General features: G+C 44.9%; 1 protein-coding gene across 1 annotated transcript in view; it reads right to left on the bottom strand.

Moving 5' to 3' along the window:
* The window catches only part of LOC107390453 (probable phospholipid-transporting ATPase IIA), a 57,586-nt gene that overhangs the window by 33,203 nt on the left and 4,157 nt on the right, over positions 1-20,226 (bottom strand). Inside the window, exons 3-14 of the mRNA XM_015967167.3 lie at positions 11,898-12,011; positions 11,617-11,725; positions 10,664-10,722; positions 7,858-7,909; positions 6,866-6,960; positions 6,157-6,237; positions 5,947-6,022; positions 5,484-5,560; positions 5,151-5,311; positions 4,937-5,079; positions 1,432-1,544; positions 726-935 (exon numbers count right to left, since the gene is read on the bottom strand). Of these exons, the coding sequence (XP_015822653.1) occupies positions 726-935; positions 1,432-1,544; positions 4,937-5,079; positions 5,151-5,311; positions 5,484-5,560; positions 5,947-6,022; positions 6,157-6,237; positions 6,866-6,960; positions 7,858-7,909; positions 10,664-10,722; positions 11,617-11,725; positions 11,898-12,011 (1,290 nt within the window). The remainder of the gene's footprint in view (positions 1-725; positions 936-1,431; positions 1,545-4,936; positions 5,080-5,150; positions 5,312-5,483; positions 5,561-5,946; positions 6,023-6,156; positions 6,238-6,865; positions 6,961-7,857; positions 7,910-10,663; positions 10,723-11,616; positions 11,726-11,897; positions 12,012-20,226) is intronic.

Genomic DNA, 20,226 nt, shown 5'->3' with positions numbered 1-20,226 from the left:
CCTAGCTAAATGTAATGGCCACGGATGGACGGTCCGCTCTGAGAAAAGCTGGTTTAACACGTTATAAGCTGCGACACACCTCTTTAAATCTACATGTGCCAAACCCACTTTGGCGTCAGCCATATATGAATGCTAGTCGCTAAAATGCTAACCGCAGAACAACGCTAGGGCGAGCTACAGCCAACGCTAGCCCGGGGTACTGCTAACGTCCTTGTTGGACAAGAGGAAAACAGCAAAGAAAGTTGAGAACCAACGTTCCAGATGTACCGGGAATATTCGGACTAGGAACAAATGTCAGACAGACCCGCAGCTTTTGGTCTTTGTCCTAGTCTTTGTTTGTTTATCTGCACCCCCGCCCCCACCCTGGGAACACAGTTATTAGCTTCAGGCAGTCATAAAGTCAAGGACGTAAACTGGCCAATCGGGAAGCAGCTCATTTAATATTCATGTTCTAGCCGAGTGGGTGGGCTGGAGCAGCTTTTCCGTGGTAGAGCTGTCTGATAAATGGCCGGACTTGTATAGCAGGTTTCCGAGTCTCCAGGACTCCAAAGCTCTTTACACTACAGAGAATCGTTCATCCATTTACAACGGGCTTAAAAAGCTGGTGTCTTTGTTATTCCCAGGATCTCTGGAACCCAATTGTTGTTCCGGATTGTTTCATTCTCTCCATTTTTGAATACTTTAGGACCCTCAGAAAACTCGTGCACGGTGCACTCCCGTCATACCTCATCAGGGCTGGACGCCTGGTAGACCCTACATGTGTCCTCGTAGTGCTGCTCTGCCTCTGCCTGGTCCGTCACACCATTGGACTCGTACACGGGTGTCACGTTGTGCACTAGGGCAATGGCTTTCACGGCCTCGTGAACTCGACTGCTGATGGTCTTTCGGACCTTAGTGGCTGCTGGAGCCCTGGAGGTTGGAAGGTCATGGGTAGGCTGGAAACAAATGCAGAAGGCGTTGAGACTAAAATAAGTGTGAAAAGTAGAAGCATTAAACATCTTCTACAGAATCTCTACGTCCTATCAAGACTAATCCAGAAGAAGGTCACTATTGTAGCCAAGAGAAGTAAAGATCTTTCAGTAAGTGCCCTGATAGTGATCAGTAAACATTACCAGATGTGTAGAGTAAATATGAATGAGCTGCTCTGCGCTGTGGCTTTACTATTTTTAGAAGACTGTGTGCTCCAAGGGTTAATGGTTGCGTAATTAAAGAAGTACTGTCAGTGCTTTGCTTAGGAGCTGATCCGGTTTCCTGCTCCACTAACCTCTGGTGTCAGAGGGGACAAAGAGCGTCATATGAGATCAGGAAGCATTCGACCAAACAAAAATCACAAACCTGACTCAAAATGCAGTGCTCGCTCATCCTTTCCCAACCTTTAAATGTTTTTTCAAACAAATGTTGTCATTTTGTTCCTTTTGTAGCTGTCCTTACGTGTGTGTAGGCACTAAACACATGGCTCTGTACTTCATCCATAGAGTCCATCCCATATGCCACAGTTCCAAGATGGAGCCGCCGGAACACCATCTCGTTTTGGGTAAGGGTACCTGGTGCAGGACATATCAGAGGCGTTCCAGTAGAGAAAGTTGTTAAGATGAAGTAAACATGGTTGTTCCACAGCTGGTGTTTAAACAAAAGCATCAATTATTAAGGGTGCTGAGCACGGGCCACATTTGGGCCATTCCCATCTGTACCGGGTCGGCCCGGGCCAGGTAGCCCCAGCCTGGCCCAGTTGATTCCACACATCCTTGTCTTAAGCCCATGTGGGCTGATTCTACCCACCAATCAGAGGCTTGCTCTAATGGAAGGTGTGAGTTTGCTGTCAGCAGTGGGTGTGTTGGCCCTGGTCGGCCTGAAGCAGACCCCCTCGAGAAGAGGGCTGAGAATGAGCCTTGGTTGGCCCGGAAAAATACCAGGCCACCCAGATATGTAAACAACCTACGCTACCCGGCCCGGGCCGACCCGGTACAGGTGGGAATGGCCCAATTAAGAACTGAAGCCTGTTTATTACCATCCTGTTGGCGATTCTGTCGCAATTTGTGTCCATTTTACTATAGCAGCGCTATGCTAGACATATGTTGTACAATGCAGACAAAATTAAACAAAAAAAAGAGATTTTCCATTAGATGACCTTTTTTAAGATGTTTGTATGAGGTTTAGTTCTTGTTCCTAAAACCCACGTTTGCTGTCAGGGAGTATGGGACGGATCCTGCAGTAGGACGGATCCTGCAGTAGGACGGATCCTGCAGTAGGACGGATCCTGCAGTAGGATGGATCTTGCAGTAGGATGGATCCTACAGTAGGACGGATCCTGCAGTAGGACGGATCCTGCAGTAGGACGGATCCTGCAGTAGGACGGATCCTACAGTAGGACGGATCCTGCAGTAGGACGGATCCTGCAGCAGGACGGATCCTGCAGTAGGACGGATCCTGCAGTAGGACGGATCCTGCAGCAGGACGGATCCTGCAGTAGGACGGATCCTGCAGTAGGACGGATCCTGCAGTAGGACGGATCCTGCAGGACCCACACAGATCTCGTGGGATCAGGCCGTTTTGAGGTGGCATTGGGCGGGAGCTAGTGGGAACATTTACTGAAAGATGGAGAGTGCGCCTAAGGTAGCTAACGTGTTTCACAACCCTCTACCCACAATGCTTACGGTGTATGTGTCTACACAGGAACTACTGTTGTTTATGGTGTCTTGTCTAGTTTGATTTTTTGCATTCTCTGTCACGTCAATAGAGTCTTATCTATCTTAACAAAATTAAGACTGGAGAAAGAAATTTTAAAGTGACAATGTGTAGTTTTTACTATTAATTACTACGTTACTAAACTTTCATCATTCATAAACGTTGTTGTTTTACACATTTACCTCTTCACTCGTTGCCAGTGGTGAAAGGGAGCTGGTCATTTTGCTGGAGGTTGAACGACCTGACAAAGCACTCGTTTAAAAATTGTGCTCCCAGGGATTTGACCCTAATGGGCATCCACTAGTAAGGTCTTACTTGAACACATTGGCCGTGTTCGAGACGAGCCAGTTCTGCGCAGATTAGATCAGCGGTGATCGGCGAGCAGTGCATGCCGGTTAGATTTGTGTCCGACGACGCCGACTTGCTCTGACGTCATGCATACGTAGGCAACGATAACCTCGTGAGATCAAGGCGGCCGCAGAATTTGGAGCAAGGCGCTGCAGTTGCTCTCCACCGGCTGCAAAGCCTAGAGGATGACGGGAAACGGCTGGCTCTCACCTGATCTAAGATCTGATTGGTCCTTATCTTGATCCAAACATCCGGTGGTAGAACATGAAATGTTAGTTGGTCACATGTATTCTGTAAATCATGTAACGTTGATGATGACAACTATATAGGCCATAAAGAGGAATGTGTTTTGTGTTCTTTTGTCACGTTTCCTATGAGCACACTGAAGCTACAGCTGATAACCTTTACTTATCATTACAGCTTGTCTCCATATACAATATATGATATCCACAAGCACGTGAGGATGTGTTTCAGCTGCTAGCAGGCACCAGAATTAAAATAAATAAACACGTATGAACGCTAACGTGATATTGTCATCATCGTCACCCGTGAGCTACACATGTAGGAAAATCTGTCTGATTTAAACTCTGACTTTCGGCCACGCCCCCTGCTGCGTCTGTCTGCTCATCTCGAACAAAGCCAATAATACAGCTTGCTTGCAACAATTTAGGTATGTACTGCCCCCATCGCCAGGGAAAACACACATTGTCACTTTAAAAAGAAGGGAAGATGAGATCAGTGGAAAAACTTTAAATGTGTCATAAGCATTGAGGGTGCACCTTGAGTCCTTTAGTCAATCAGACTAAAGCAGGGGTATTCGATGCCGGTCCTGGAGGGGCGGTATCCAGCGCGTTTCGTGGTTTCTTTGCTCGAACACACTTGGTTAAGAGGTTGGATCACCTGTGCAGCAGCTCATCAGGCTCTGCAGAAGCCTGTTAATCACCTGCTGATTGACATCAGGCGTGTTAAAACTAAACCGTGCTGCTACCGGCCCTCAAGGACCAAAATTAAATAGCCCTGGACTAAAGGAACAGTGTGAATAAACTTACTGTTCTAAGGATGGGGAGGCAGGAGGGGACAGGATAGAAGATACCGACATCAGCAGCTGGTGGTAATGGTCATAAATGAAGTAGGACGGGATTTAAAAATTGTGCCGCGCACACTGGTATGCACCTATCATGCTAATGCTATTAAACCACTGGCAGTTGCTTTAGCATTTCTTTTGATCTTGGTTCTATTTACACTTCTTAAACAGAATGTAGGCATTCGGCCTCCTTCCAGGCTGCGGCTGCACTGGAACAATTTAAACCGTCTTCAGAAATCACCAAAGTTTTCAATAATAAATCAGTTCTAGCAACAATATGTGGACATTTACACGTTTTCTTGGCTCTGTATTTACAGTCAAGCTGCCTGAAACAGATTTTGAACGTGACATGTGAGGGACTTGGGGGGAAAAAATAGCTATAAAAATGCCAGAGCCCTTTGACATGACATGCAACCTCTGCATTCTCAAACTTATTTTAAAAGCATTTCCTAGCAGTATATCAAAAAGATTTCAAGCACATGCATTAGCCTGACCCACGGGCCACGCTGGCCTAATCGCACACTGGATACGGGAAACGGCCGATCATTTTACTGGGGGATGTAAATCTGACGTGTAACACCTCAAGCCTGAGGAAGTGCAGCAGTAGAGCTGCTGGGTTATAAATGTGTGCATGGATGAGAGACTATGTGGTGGGGGGTTATGGTTTATGGACCCAGTAGGCTGCAGGTCTCTGTGAACAGAACCCCCACTGCAGAGCGACGCCCTCGGGGGAAGGAAAACACTAAACTCATTCAGTATGAACTCCATCGCCTCAGCAGCTCTAATTTTGTCACACAATAAAATGTTGAGCAGTTGAACCTGTTTTGTCCGTCAGCAGGTAGGAGATGCGTCCAAGTTGTTCTGGTATGGTGCTGGCCCTCACCACTGTCCCCGGGATCTTTGAGTCTTTCTTAATCATCCAGCTGAAAACCATCTTCCCCATATCCAGGTTAACACGCAGGCTGCATTCAATTAAAAAAAAGGTGATTTTCTGCTCTTCTTATTATGCAGGACACATTTAAGTGGGTCTCACCTGATGGGCACAATGTGGGAGAAGAGAAGCAGGAAGCGAAAGATCTGGAGGTACCAACGGCCAGCAAAGTGCTGCAGGGCCACCATGACCAGCGACACCACGACCAGCGCCCCAAACAAGAGCTTAGTCAGACAGTTGACCTCCAGGTCGAACAAACCCACCTGACAGTAGATAAACAAAGTTACTCAAAAGCCGTCTGTGTACATTTAACATGTACGCATGTGAAAGTCTGCTCGATTTGAAGTTAAACGGATCGCTTCTCTCATCAATGATGGATCGAGTCCACGAACAGCTTTAATGTGACAAGAGCTCCGACTGGGGGCTCTACTGTACCTTGTGTCTTGGGTTGGAGGTGTTCATGACGCTACGCAGCTCCTTGCCCGTGTAAATCACAACCCCCACCGCTGTGCCTGAGAGGAGGGGGAGAAACCAAAAAGTGCCTCGGGTCAGAAGAATAAAGCTCCAACATAAACCATCATATGTCAGTGAGAGGTTTCCCAGACCTATAATCCTGACATGAATAGACTTTCTTAAATGAGGAAAGTCAGATTTCCAATTGCATAATGGATAACACGTGTTAAACGGGATTTACTCCCCCGGAGGAGAAATCCTATTAGAGGTGCCTTCCCCAGAGCTGTTGATAAACAACTAAAGGGTTCGTTGGTGCCGTTTCATTCACAATATGTTTGGTTTGACAAATGATGAGATTCTTAGTTAGAGGAAAAATGATGTGTCAGTGCAGCAGACACTGGTCCTTGCTGCTGCTTTACAAGAGCACGAGCAGTTGGACGTTTACCAGAGGCAACAACAGTGCTGGCCCAGAGGGTGTTCTCAATGCTGAGGCTTTCATTCACTGGTGGGTCTCCATCCTCCTGAAACGGGTCAGACAGCAAAGTCGCTATAAAGTCAGTCAGGACTGCACGTTTATTTTATCACGCTTTACTTATTTAGCCAGAAAATGATTGTAGTAGCCGGGATTAAGCAAAGATGTCACGTAGACACGCACCCGGGTGAAAGTTCCAATGAAGTTATGGATATCAATGTTTGGTTCTTCTGCGTAGACGTACGATCGGGTCTGGAGCAGGTCCTGTGGGAGGATGATGAGAAGATTTAGGGTCGGAAAGCGTCGGAGACGTCACAGTTATCCACAACAACACGGCTGTTCACATTAAAAAGTCTTAAAGCTCATTTGGCAAGAATGATTTAGGTCTGCTTTTTCATTTCATACAGCAAAACTCACTTGAGTTCAAGAATAAAGAAAAGAGAAAGAAAACTTTTATTTTATTTCCTAAACACTAAAAGAATCACATTTCACAATCTTCCCTCCCTTAGCAAACACAAATAATACATTTAAATAAATTCAACATTAAAAAAACCTACTTTTCCAGTAAAGAAGTGATTTTTGGTCACTTATTTATTTGCCTAAAGATTTTTAACAGATTAGTAAATAAATAAATGTGTTTTGAGCTACAAATGTCCGTATAACTTCTTGAGTTCAGACACACACTGAAATCTTCTGGTAAAAGTAGAGGCCAGCGGTGACACTCCAGCTTTTAGTTTGGACAGACTTTGATGTGTGGGCCACCCTACACTTGACCTAAATGAGCACTCTGCCCTAATGAAAGACCTGCTTTTCTGAGAACACGGTCCACAATCACGCCTGTGTTCCTCGGCTACGAACAGACGCGGTTCCAAACGTCTGCGCTGGAACTCACAGCGGCGGTCGGCAGCCTCTGAGTGCAGGCCACAGGGAGGCGAAGCTTCCAGTCCGTCTCTCCGTCTAGCTGGTCAGTCCGTAGGAAGCAGGAGCCTGGGAAAGACAAGGAGTGCTTTGACCTCTAGAGGGCAACCACATCCAGGCTTTTGGTAGGAAAGAGCACCTCACCACCTTTAGAAGTAGACGTACATCTTACACTTAACTCCAAACTAACGCTGAACTGCTGGTTTCTAGTTCTTTTAGTCATAAAAACAGACATAAACTAATATTTCAATGAAATGACTGCTGAGTGAGGCTGAACTGCAGATTACTGCTGACAGAGAGGCATCAGTTATAGCCCATCCCCCTCACCGTTCCCCAGTCTGCATGCGTCATCCTGCCCAGACCTCCCCATCGCGGCCTGGCCTTTCACAACTGACCCAATGGCCTCCACATGGAAGAAAGGTAACTAACAACCACGTCCAGTAAAATAACGGTTTGTTGTGTTGTTTTCTCGTGGAATAGGAAAGTGTAGCAGCAACAGACGTTTAGCTTTTCTAATGGAGTCCTATTTGGATTTGTGTTGGCTGATCGTAAAGCTTCTGTGTGCATTTTCTCATAGACAAAGCAATGCAGGTCTCAGCGTTGTGTCATTACTGATGGAAGCCGTCCTTGTCCATATTTGATTATTCAGATGAGGCATTAAGAGATCCTCCTCTCTTGTCCCATGTTTTCCCTTTGCATTTGATCTTGTGCATCCCATGATTTTCCTTGTCATTATCTACTCATTTGAAAGACAAAATTAGCTGCACACAAATATCAAGAAAGAAGCTTTGTCTGAGGGAAGTAGCAACATTTAAAGTGATCATTTACCACCAGGCTTGGTCAAAATCTATGCATTGTTGGGGCTCAGAGGTAATCCCAGCACCTCAGCGCCTTTTAAAAAAGGCCATTTCCCTGGCAGGCCAGCCCTGTTGGAGAAATCTGGATAAACGACCAGCAGATGTTTACCATTTCTTTCAGTGGTCCTTAAAAAGATCATGTCAGCAGGAACGCGCTGGTTCTACAACAAAAGACAGAAAAACAAGGTTTCAACATTGTAACTTTCCATCTTCCCATATAAGACTCGTAGATTTTCATGTGAACCATTACCAACAGTCAGTCACCAATAATAACCACACAGAGCCATCCTGATATAGTCAGAAGAGGACCCCAGTCAACTTTTACACACAGCTTGACCTGGCTCCTACCCTTTCTTTGAGAATTTCTCAGTTCAAATAATCTGGACAGCTCCTCTAATCTTAAAACACAAATAAGTTGTTGCTAAGCTATAAATAATGTGTCTATCTATTTTAACTCCCACGAATAAACTCCAATCCTAGGACTGAACGATTCAGGGCAAAGTGCTTAAACTGTAGGGAAAGCTCCCTTTAGAACGAATCTACAAAAACTTCAGGAAGGGTTTGTGAGGTGGACATCTCAGAAAATCACTCTACAAACTTAAAGCATCCAACTACGACTGGAATTTTAGAAGATGATGGCACGTTTTGGTCATTTCTAAATGTGTTTGGAGGTAAAAGCTATAGATCCTTTCTCTCTGACCCACTGCACCAGGCTTAAAGATGATGAACTAGCAGCTAGTCTGAGAAGCCATAACAAAGGGATTAAAACAGCTCCAGTCAGAAGGGGTTGACATTTGATAACATAAAAGCATGATTTTGACATCATCCACATTATTGGTTATGATGAACTAACATTTTCCTCACTCCTACAAGGTTTATACAACATTGCTGGAAACAGATGACCAGTAGAGAAGCCAAAAGAGAAAGATCGCATGGTCATGGGCTGATATAACATGTAGGAATTTGGAGTTGTGTGGGCAGAGTTTGTGTCATGCTGGGCAATTATTAATCCTCCTGTGCTGACCTTGCTTTGAGGTACCGCAAGGATCCATCCTTGTCCCCCTTCCATTTTCGCTGAATCCTTTGCCTCTAGGTGCACTATTCTTTCTAATTTCACCTGTATGCTGATGACTGTCAGGTTTATTTTCCGTTGAAGTAATGTACCGTTGGCTCGACTGAGCCTCTGACTGCCTACAGGAGATTAAATCCTAGGTGGCTCTCAAACGCTTGTGTTCAAAAGACCAAGTTCCCTCCATTTTCAACACATTTGCAGTGGTCTCTAGCATCAATTAATGCCTTGGGAGTCTATCTTTGTGGGGGAAAAGCTCTGGTGTGACAGTTTCAGGACAGGATCTGGAGTCTTATTTTCTGATAGTTGGACATCTTGCCTCCGATTGGCTAATAGCAACACAACCCTACTATTGAATGCTATTCGCTCTGCAACGTTAATGTTTTATCCCCACAAATAACACAAACCTGAAAAAGTTCTACGGGCTCGGTTCTCTTCTGGACGCTTAAACAACAAAAGCCTTCCTCGTCACAAGCCAAGGTGGGCGAGTTGTTGAATAATAACTTTAAAAATGTGACGTGCAACTGATGCGCTTTTCTAATCCGAGCATTTCCTCATTAATGTTCTATTGGCAACTAAGGCGGGAAATAGGAGTACAAGACTATTTTCACATTCAGCCTGCATGTTTAACCCAGAGTGACAATTCAAATAAAAAATTTGAAAATACTTTCTCAGTGAAACTGGTCTTTAATGAAAAAATGTTTGAAGTTGTTTTATTAAATCCAAGCAGGATAAAGACATGGTGCTATGCATGGTCTTGACCTTTCCTCTTTAAACACCTAAAGAGGACAGGGTATTGTTATTAACCAGGGAATAAACTGGACGTGGGTTTTAAGTTAAACAGCCAGGTGAATGGAACCGTCACATCTTGTTTATTTAATCAACACAACTTAGCTAAAATTAGGCTATTTCTTTCAAATGCTCATTTGGAAACTGTCATTCATGCTTTCACAACCTCTGGCTTGGCTCATTGTAAATCACTTTACGCAGGAATCAGTCATGGTTTCATCACAAGACTTCATTCACTGCATTTTACTCTTGTTTTGGCATCGCTGCAATCACTATCAATTTTTTATTTTTTTTTGTTTTTAAGCCCTTGAATGGCAGTGTCTTTTTTTTTCTTTAGCCAGTCTTGTTCACCGGTATGTCCCATCGCCCGTCTCCGGTTAGCGGAAGAGAGTCGACTGGTTGCTTCATAGCATCGATAAAACTCGAGACGGAGACATACTTTTTCAGTCTTAAATTTTGTGGAAAGTGTCAAACAGGTTTTAATTGTAATTTACAGACTCGTTTTATCCTCTAGCCTTCGCACACAGCTAGAAGTGAAAGCTTGTTCTTTTAATTTGCTTTTAATGCTTCAATTTTTTTAGGTCTTACTCATTTTTAAAATTTTGTTCTTTTAATCTCTCTCCTGCGTACAAGCCTGTTTTCTTCTATATGGTTGAGTGAGGGCGCTTTTGGTCTTGGATCAGACTAGCTGTTAGCTCATCAATCCTGTAGGACATAAACATGGTTTCTCTGAACAGAAGTAATTCAGAATGGAGATAAAAATTTGCACACAAACACTGTTCAAAATGGCTGAAATATCCCTTTAATCATAAAATCAATGACAGTAAATTGAATTTATATTAAAAATCAATTTAAAGGCAATTGAAGTTGAAATATCTTGTTTAGATGCTTAGCTTTGACAAGCTGAGGGCAAACATTGATTGGTAGATTTCAAAATCTTTACTAACTCCGTCCACTTCAGTCTCCAGTGGAGCCCAAATTAATACCGACCCACCTTGTTATTTTGTTTCAAGTCACAGATGTTCATAAAATCTGGAACAAACAACACTCAACGAACCTTTTCTATGATTATGAGATCTCCCACTTGAATACCGCTGCTTTTCACCTTCACTGTTCCTGAAACAGAAACATTGTGTTAACATGTACAAGACCCAACTGAGAAGATGAAAATGGACTTCTGAATTCCAGAGGACTGATTTTTCAGCTTTTCTCTCCAAACATGTTTTCTAAGACCTAACCACACATGAATGTACGCTTTGCTGTTGTCCTGCGTCCCACACTGGTCAGCTCAGCCACTTTGAGACAGTTGCTCTCCACACACATTCTAAAGAATGTTGGGGGAGCTGAGCTTTCCTCTCATTCCACTTGGAATGAACAGGCAAAATTGTTTGGAAAGGATCAGTGACCCTTGAACTGTGCCACGACCTTTTGGCTTTGCAGATGTAAGACATTAAAGCACATTAATATTGTTATACGTTTAGGCTTCACAAGCGTGGCCTTTCTTTTTTTAAGCCACAGAACAAACAACAATGAATGCAAGTTGAACTTTACTAAAGAGTTTTTAACTAAAACTATTTTATTCTGGAAGCATTTAATGAAAAATTCTCATCTATGTGCAAGGAGTTGAAAACAACAGCAACCAGTGTCTTGTAAAGTAAAAAAAACATCATCGTACAAAGTACTGACACCATTAAGATACTAAAAACCACAACACATGCACAAGGGTCAGCGTGGTGAAGGCAGTCAGTGACTGTTTATGACTGAAACAAGCTGCCACATCAAAGGACCTAAGTGATGGAAACCACAAGAGGTCTCCTGCATTTTATTGCTAGTAGGTAGCCCTTTATACCAAGGCCTCTTATGTACACTTTTACATCCCTGCTTTGAATTACCACCGTTTCCCCGAGTCCCAATAAGTTTTAATAGGACAAACTTCCGACAGTCAGCGCAGACGGATACCAGAAAAACAAATACCAAGCCGATATGATCAGAGCTGATTCCAGCTCTCACCTCTTGCTGAAAGCTTGCTGTAAATCTGAGAGTTCACTTCTTTGTCTCGAAGGTAGCATCTTATTTCTTCAATCGCCTCTCTCATGACGGTGATAATCAAAACAAGACCCTGCAAAGCCAAATGTCACAGTTACAGAGAGAACAACCTACCTTCATTTAAGATTCATCCAGCCCTGAATTTAAAATTTAAAATAACACACTGACCGTGCAGTGATACAACTTATTACTGAGGGGGGAAAGGTGGACTGACAATAAAAGACAGTTAGCAGAGGGTAACATACCAAAGGGACCCAGTAGGTGTAGAGGGCCCCTAAACGCAACTCTTCCACAAACTGTGAGCAGGCCAGAAGCAAAAAGTACAGGTTGAAGAAGTACTTGAACTGATTAAACAGCACCTGAAAACACACAAAGGACATCTCAATGAGACCTTCAACAGCAACAGCAACAATATTGTTATAATAACAATATTATTATTATTATTATTATTATGTATTGATTCCCTTGGGAAATTTTTGCCCAGCATTTAACCGATTTCAGAGGAGCAGTGGGCTGCCAATTGTCCAAGGATACTCAGCATGTGGCCTGCAGGGCCAAGGATCGAGCTGCAAAGACTGATGAATTTATCAAAGGTCATCCATTGGTGATATCCCAAAATTCATGTGAACAGTGGCTCGGGGGTTAGGAGTCCGCCCTGCTGCTGGTCAGATTTCCCTACCATAGTGTGCCCCAAAACTTTTCTAAAATGTTTAGAAAATCCTACCAATTTAATATATGTACACACTAGGGATGTGAATCTTCATCACTGAGGCTGACTCGATTGACTCTGGAGAGACTAGATCTCTTGGCTGGTCAGGGAACACCTTAGGATTCCCTCAGAGGAGCTGGCCCAAGTGGCTGGGGAGAGGGAAGTCTGGGCCTCCTTACATATTATACATTTTTATTGCTACAATACTCTGTTGAAATAAGGGAGTTTAATTGAGGTTTGGGTCTGAGTTTGGAGTATTCAGACGTTCCCTGGAAGTGGGTTCACTGGGGGTGTCTGGGGCTGGGGAGGTGCTGCCCCGCTTTGGAGTTGCCTCAGAGGGATGGACTACTGAAAGTTGTGAGTGGGGCCACTTGGGGGGTCTCGGCGGTGGCTATGGGTTGCTGCCTGGTGGCTGCATCTCCCCAGAGTGGGTGGGGGCCTGGGGGCTCGGGTTGTGGAGGCGGCCGGCCCCGTGTGGGGCTCTGGGTGGGGCCTTGGGGATTGGGTCCTGACTTGTATGCTGCCAGGAAGAAGGCTGGAACATGCAGCAGTGCTGGCCCAGGCTCAGGGGCCTTTAGTCTCCTCTGAAATAATAACAACTCTGTCCCATCACGGGGGAGGGGGATGTCCAGGAGGGGGAGGACCCAACCATACCTGGATTTCCTATGTCTTACATATTCTGGAAGTTGGGCAAATGCAGGGATGGGAGTAGATATTCTGCTGTGGTGGGGCTGGGTTGGTGCCCTTGGACTCCATGGGGCTCTGCAATGCTGCTGCTTTGGGCCCTGGCAAGATGGGCTGGGGTCTCCATCTCCTGGGGGGCATTTTGGGAACGGAGGTGCCTATTGGGTCCAGTGGGGGGAGCTGGCTCCCTGGAGGGCTTAAAGCCGGGCGTACACTGGGCGACTTTTTCACTCGTAGCACTCGGCTTCAGCTCAAACTGTACGACTTCCTCGCGGGGCAGATCTCACGAGTCATGTGCTCACACTGTACGACCCAGTTCTCAGATGCGATCTGACTGCTCACACTGTACGTCTGGTAGCAACACGTCGAACCTAAAAATATGCTAAAAATAGCAGTTTTTACTCAACACGTCAGACTTTTTTGTCTTGCCTGTTGTCCTTCGGGAGTGCTGCAGGAGGACACACAGGGATTTATGGGGGTTGGATGAGGAAAACGAAATAAAGAAAGTAAATCTGTGTTTTGTGATCAGTTTAATTTGACATGAACACGACAAACACACTTTCTTGACGATCTTTGTGAGTAAAAAAACGTGTAGAAACAAAAACGAACAACGTGTGTTATTAGGGAAATAGCGGGCGAGCGGTGTTGATGCAGGATTGCACATGCGCCGTGAGCGGTTCTGATACTTTTTGGGTCGCAGCTGCTCGCAGCGCCGCTTCAACCCTCACGAGGGACGAGCAAAATATCAAACATGTCATAAGTCTGTGTGAGCTCACGATTGCTGATCGGTAGCTGGTCACGTGGTGTTAATCGCCTCTCGTAACCCCCTGTACACTACACGACCGCTCGGCGCAAAACTCGCCCTGATCTTGTGGATTCTCGCACGAGTGGAAAATCGGCTCAAAAAAGTGAAAAAGTCGCACAGTGTACGCACGGCTTAAGTCCAACCAACCATTCTTCCCCATCCCCATACATTTTTCTACTCCTGCTCCCTCACATCATCACACAAACATGCACATAGGACTTTGACGGGTGGGTAAGTCAGGGGGTGCGGGTATGGATCCCATTTCCGCATTCCTGTGGCAGCCTGCCCCCCAATTTTATTTGAACATTCAGCACTTCCACAAACGATGTTCCACGCAAACACACACTTAGGGCCTTGGGTGTGAGCACACTCAACGGCATTTGGCAAGGGGTTCTTTCAGCCTCATCCCAAGTGCCGGTGACCACTTCCAATTTTAAACTGCATTTAGACACAGAGGGCTGTGGGGGGAAGTGGGGTTGTGTGGTGGCATCAGCTGGCATAGGCCAGACGATGCCCGCACTGCCCTCTCATCACAGCCACCAATACACCTCATCAACACGCACCAACACTATATTGGAGCAGGCGGAGGGAGACTAGGGGTCTTAGCACACCTCTGTTGTCGCTTGGCTTCCCGGGGCTGGAGGCTAGGAGGGGGAGCTGGTCGTATGGTTGGGGTCTGGGTGGTGGGTTGCTTTGCTTGGCATTGAGCGTGGGAGTCTGCTCATTAGCACCCCAGCAGAAAGGGGCAAACTCTGGGAACCGGTGATGGTTGTACCCTTTGTGCAGCAGTACCGGGACCAGAGTGAATAAGGTGTGTATGGGGAGTGTGAGTGGGTGTCTAGCATTCATTTTTGTAAGTCTTAGGTTGTATGTGTATGTGTGAGCATGAGGAAGGGTGTGTGTGACTGTGTCTGTGTATGACTGTATATGTCAGGTGAGGTCTTGGACTCCTCCCCTCTCACTGGACTTCTTGTGCTGCTACACATCTTCGCCTGCCCTCCCCCTGCCACATTTGGTGTGAAGTGTGGTGCGTTGGTTTGCCTGAGTGTTTGCCACTCTCGGGTCAGGAGGTTTAAGATTTTTAGCATCTGTCTGATCGATCCCGGTGGCTGCCTGGTGGTATCTGAGTCCCCTGCCTCTGTTGGGTCCCCAGCGGGGCTGGTCGCCCCTGGGTCCCGAGTCACCGGGTTCCGAGCTCAGCAGACGTGGGGGTGGGAGGCTGCGGGCAGGCCTGTGGGCTTGCCGCTGAGATCTACCCCGACTCTGCTGGCTGCTGGTTGAGGCAATCCTCTGCACCTCTCAAGAGGGGGCTGAGGCTTTCCTGGTTACAGTCTCCCTGGGGTCCCTGCGCTCTGGGGCAGCTCCTGGATTTTGAGACTTGGAGCTCCCTCCATCTCCTGCACATCTTTGGGGGGCAGATCTGTGGCCCCTCACGCTCTCTATTGGATGCTCCTACAGAGAAACCTTACATATACGGTGGCACAGGAGTTAAGTGCTCACCCCGTAATCGGAAGGTTGCAGGTTCGAGCCCCGCTCAGTCTGTTGCTGTCGTTGTGTCCTTGGGCAAGACACTTAACCCACGTTGCCTGCTGGTGGTGTTCGGAGGGACCGGTGGCGCCAGTGCTCGGCAGCCTCGCCTCTGTCAGTGTGCCCCAGGGCAGCTGTGGCTACATCGTAGCTCATCCCCACCAGTGTATGAATGTGTGTGTGAATGGGTGAATGACTGATTGTGTTGTTAAGCGCCTTAGGGGATTCCAGGACTCTAGAAGGCACTATATCAAATACAGACCATTTACCATACAAGCATGTGTACACACACAGGTGCTCACATGGTGCTCTCATAAGTATGGACTTGGGCACGTTCAACATATGTCTTAAGGCTGTGGTTGGCACTAAATGCACTATCATCACATTTAGTGACTTCGGGGACTCCAGTATGACAGAGTCATGGGTTTTAAACAGAATGTGAGGGTTCTCAAAATTAGATGCAATAATATCAGTGAGTAAATTAGACTTTGCTAGCTTCACCCCATAATCTGACCAGCATTTTTTTAGGATTCCTCGAGACACTTGAAGCCTGTCCTTCCGCCATTTTTGCTGCTCTCCTGCGCTCACGCCTGAGAGAACTTGTCCCAAAATTAAGCCAGAGATCGGCCCTGCACCTGCACGGTTCAACGATGTCCAAAGAAGACCTGCACGTAACATCAAACTGGAGGATGAGATAGTCTGGACTGAGAGGCTCAGAGGACTGGCAGAGCACTCTAGCAATGAACACAGCAGAAAACTCGGTATTTCTGTGACCATTGTGGGTCTTTCACTAAATTCAGAGTAACGTCAGACTTGAACTTCTTTGGCATTACTGTAGGCAACGTTAAACTTCTTGTCTGATGAGCTGTTGCTTGATGCTGAAATAGACTGGAGGGAGGGGACACTTATCAATACATGTAATGGGTTTTCATTCTGCTTGACCAGCATCTTAATTGGAAATGCAGACATTTCCTGTTTTAATACCAGCGTGCTCTGGCTCAGAGTTGCCCAAAAGCAGCTCATTATGCTGCTGTTCTGTTAAGCCCTTCCACACTAGCGCCGGCTCCCCTCTGCGCAGTCAGTCCCAGCCCAGCCGGGTTCAATACACACACACAAATTCAGACGTGACTGAGCATATGGGTGGTCTCCAAAATTGGTGCGAAGCTATCAGTGATGTCATGAGAGCTCCGAGCACGTGGGCGGGGCAAAAGATGCATGGAGAAGTCCACGGTAAACAAAAAGGCAGCCGTGAGCAATGTTGCTTTTGGAGACTGACTGATATTACAGCCGGCTCTGCTGTATCTGTCCTACCAGAGGGCTGCTCAAGCCTTGCAGCACTGTGTGTGTGTGTGTGTGTGTCCATTTCTTACATTATATCACAGTACATGGTAGGAAAATCACTTTCATATATTTTTAAAAAATCCTACGTAATCTCTGAAAGGGAAAACTCCAGACAGCAGCTTTAATTTTGCACATAAAATGTAATGTATTTTGTTCTTCCAAGAAAAATAACAAAGGAGTGAAGAAAATCTTGCAGAAGGACCCAATATTCAGCAGAACCACAGTATGTTGTTCTATTTGTGAGAGTTAAACAACAGCCATTACAATTTGAACTGACTGGTGTTTTATTTTATTATTTATTCATGTTATAATTACATATTATTTTAGGTTGATAAATGTGGTTAGGAAAGAAATTTGGAATTCAGAAAAATAAAAATAGAAAAAGCAGAATTTGGGAAAAAACTAAATGAAATCCATGAGCCCTAGTATAAGTGCAAAATAACGACTGAATCAATATCAAAAGAGTTTTTACTTTGCTTTACTTCCACCAGTGTGGCTCTTAGTGTTTAACACACACACACACACACACACACACACCTTTATTCAGGTTAATTTCCACCACATCGTGAGAACACGATCAGAAGCCTGGTGGAGACTAGAGGACTAAAACAATCCACAGAAACATAAAACTGACATATGTTCAACACAAAAGAACTTCTTCACATGAAGCAAAGTAAATAAAAAACATCCCAATTTGCAATGCAAAAACTCCTTGCTTTTGTCTTTTATTTCCCAAACAAATCTGAGCTACTTTCAATTTCAGACTACATAAACAAAATAAAAATTAAATCTTAAGACAACTGGATACCCAGAAAGCAAATGAATATGGAAATCAGGAATGGAAAATGCCTAAATCAAAAACACAGCTTAGCAAAAGCAGTCCGAGTCCCACACATTCAAATGTGATGTGAAACAGCTTGTATCACTGTTTAGCATCAGATTGTTCAAGAAGAATTCCCTAGGTGATCTACACAGGCAGCAGGGTTTTTGTAAATATTCTCCCATCCTCCATACCATCATCCCCTTGTTTTTTACAAATACTATCCATCCACATACATTCGTAGGTATGCCAAATCTCTAGGAGGCAGTAATTTCAAAAATCCATCCAGGTCTGACCCGAAACCTTTTGCATCCTTTAGTGCTGCTATGCGAGTCTCTATGGCCTCTATAAGCACTGCAAACTTGGAAAAACCCATCCACCCATTTTCCATCTGTGTATACTGGCATTATCCACCTAAAACAAGCCGTTTGAAAAAGTCCCAGATTGTGATGTCACAAACAGGTGAATTAGCATAGAACTAGGGGTGGGCAATATAAACGATATAAGGTAGAAACGATATAAAAGTGGGTAATGATAGAGTTTTTGGCTCTATTGCGATATCGCTGTAACACATGACATCACTAAGATGGCACCCGAGCCGACATTGGGACAACAGAATGGTAGTGACTGCAAGCATGGACAGGGACGTCTTTATTCTGCTGCAATATCTTTGCCATTTGAGGATTTTTAAAAGTGTGTCATTTTGACACAAAGAAACAGGAAAAACTATAACGCAATAAATATCGTTATCGCACATGCTTAAGATTATATCGCAATACAGATTTGAGGCCATATTGCCCAGCCCTAAAAAGATTTCATAATTAAAGTAATCATTTTATAATTCTAAATAATCACTGAAGAAAGAAGATTTTATGATTAAAAATCATTACGTATTGCCATGTATAATTAAGCAATGAAATGTTCAGGTATCTGTATTCAATGATGGTTGTATCTAGTATGTTTACTAGATGAGGTCATCACCATCTGCTCACACACCAGACAAGAAGTAAGGTTAAAATTAAGAAAGCATGACACATAACCAACCTTGTCCCTAGACTCAGAGACTCTGCGTCTCAGAGCGTGTGTTTCTGAGATTCTTGGTAAGTTTGATATATAAACCAGCCGCTCTGCTTTCTCGTCAGTAGGGAGAGAAAGCTGGAGACTGGCCATCTCATAGCAGATCTCTGGCTCAGAAAGATTTTGACACGCTGTCAAAACCTTAAAGCTTTTTGCACCTGCAAAGCTGAACAACAAGATCGTTTTCCTGCAGAACAAAGCTGATTTTGTAAAACTCCTTCAGAGTTATTTTAAGACGCGTGGTTTCCATCCATCTGTTGTGACACGAGACACATCTCTAGGACTGAAAGGACGGCACCTTGGTACTGTACAGCCCTCCGGTGCCAGCGGTCATCCGACCACTCTGACTTTCGGATCCACCGAGAGGGTGCCTCCACGGTAATGTAGACGCACAGACAGCGTCTGTATGTAGTTTGACAAATAACAGCTTATAGCTTATCTGCAAACCAAATTCTCTTAGCCAGAACGCACCTCTCTGAAGATACGGAGATTCTGATTCATCATCTCATATTCACATAGAGTTTTCAGACACCCATCTTTTAGTTCCATCCACTCACAGGATAATAGTTTAAACCATTTGTCAAGTCTTAGTTGTTTGTAAAATAAATTCTTATTTGTTTGCAAACACTGACTGGTTCTCGAATCATGAACGAAGTGTGAACGATCCCTTAATAATTAAAAGAATTCTAGAACCTTCTAATTAATCATCCTAAGACCAAGCAAGGTGATGTTCTAGAGTATTACAGCTATTGGTCACAAGTAATGAGAATAGAAATAAATAGCTTTTAAAGCAATTTATTTAGCCAACATTACTATTTTCCATTACACCTACATAGTACAAACCCTCACCCCAAAATTCCACTACCTCCGCTCCGGCACGAACTCCGCAGCAAAATCGGTCCCGTTGTAGTCAATCAGAGCTGTTCCACTACTGCGGCCGTGCGGCGCCGTGCGCCATCCGGCAAAAATAGAATCAATCCTATTTTTGCCGGACGCCGGAGCACCTCCGCAGTCAATGGACAGAAATCACAACCACCCAACAGGAAAGGGAGCAAGCACAACTTCCGTTATTTCACAATAAATCGATAAACAAAAGGCGTTTTTTGTTTCATATGCACAGGTTTAACAACTTTTAACAACTATCAATGGCGGTTGAACTTTAAATGCACAAAAATAAGCCATAAATACAGTTTCTACTATCAAAGCAGTCGCCCTTTGTTGATCCAAACACTGCTGATCTCTCAACACAAATGATGGGCAGATTAAACAGTTCATGTCGATGCTTCTCCCACACAACGGGTGTTTGGATCTAACTTCCGCGTTTATTGCTCGGACTGTATCGCAAGATCTCGAAAGTCCTGCGCATGCCTGTTTGCCCCCCTCAGGTCTCCGCACCGGAGCGGAGCCGTTGTAGAGCGGGTACCAGTAAAAATTGAGTTTGGAAGCGAGCGGCTGCGGAAGGCGGGGGCGGACCGGAGCGGAGCGGAGGAAGTGGAATTCTTGGGTTACAGCTCTACTCTGAGTACCTTCTAGATATCTGAGCTTCTCAGCTTATAGCAGCCTAAGGCCATTTATGAAGATTTAATTTATGAAAAATATGATCATTTTCCC

Source organism: Nothobranchius furzeri, chromosome 15 (assembly GCF_043380555.1).
Source record: "Nothobranchius furzeri strain GRZ-AD chromosome 15, NfurGRZ-RIMD1, whole genome shotgun sequence".
NCBI classification, from domain to species: Eukaryota; Metazoa; Chordata; class Actinopteri; order Cyprinodontiformes; family Nothobranchiidae; genus Nothobranchius; species Nothobranchius furzeri.
Note: the sequence above shows the minus strand (reverse complement) of the source record. Positions and strands in the feature narration are given on the sequence as shown.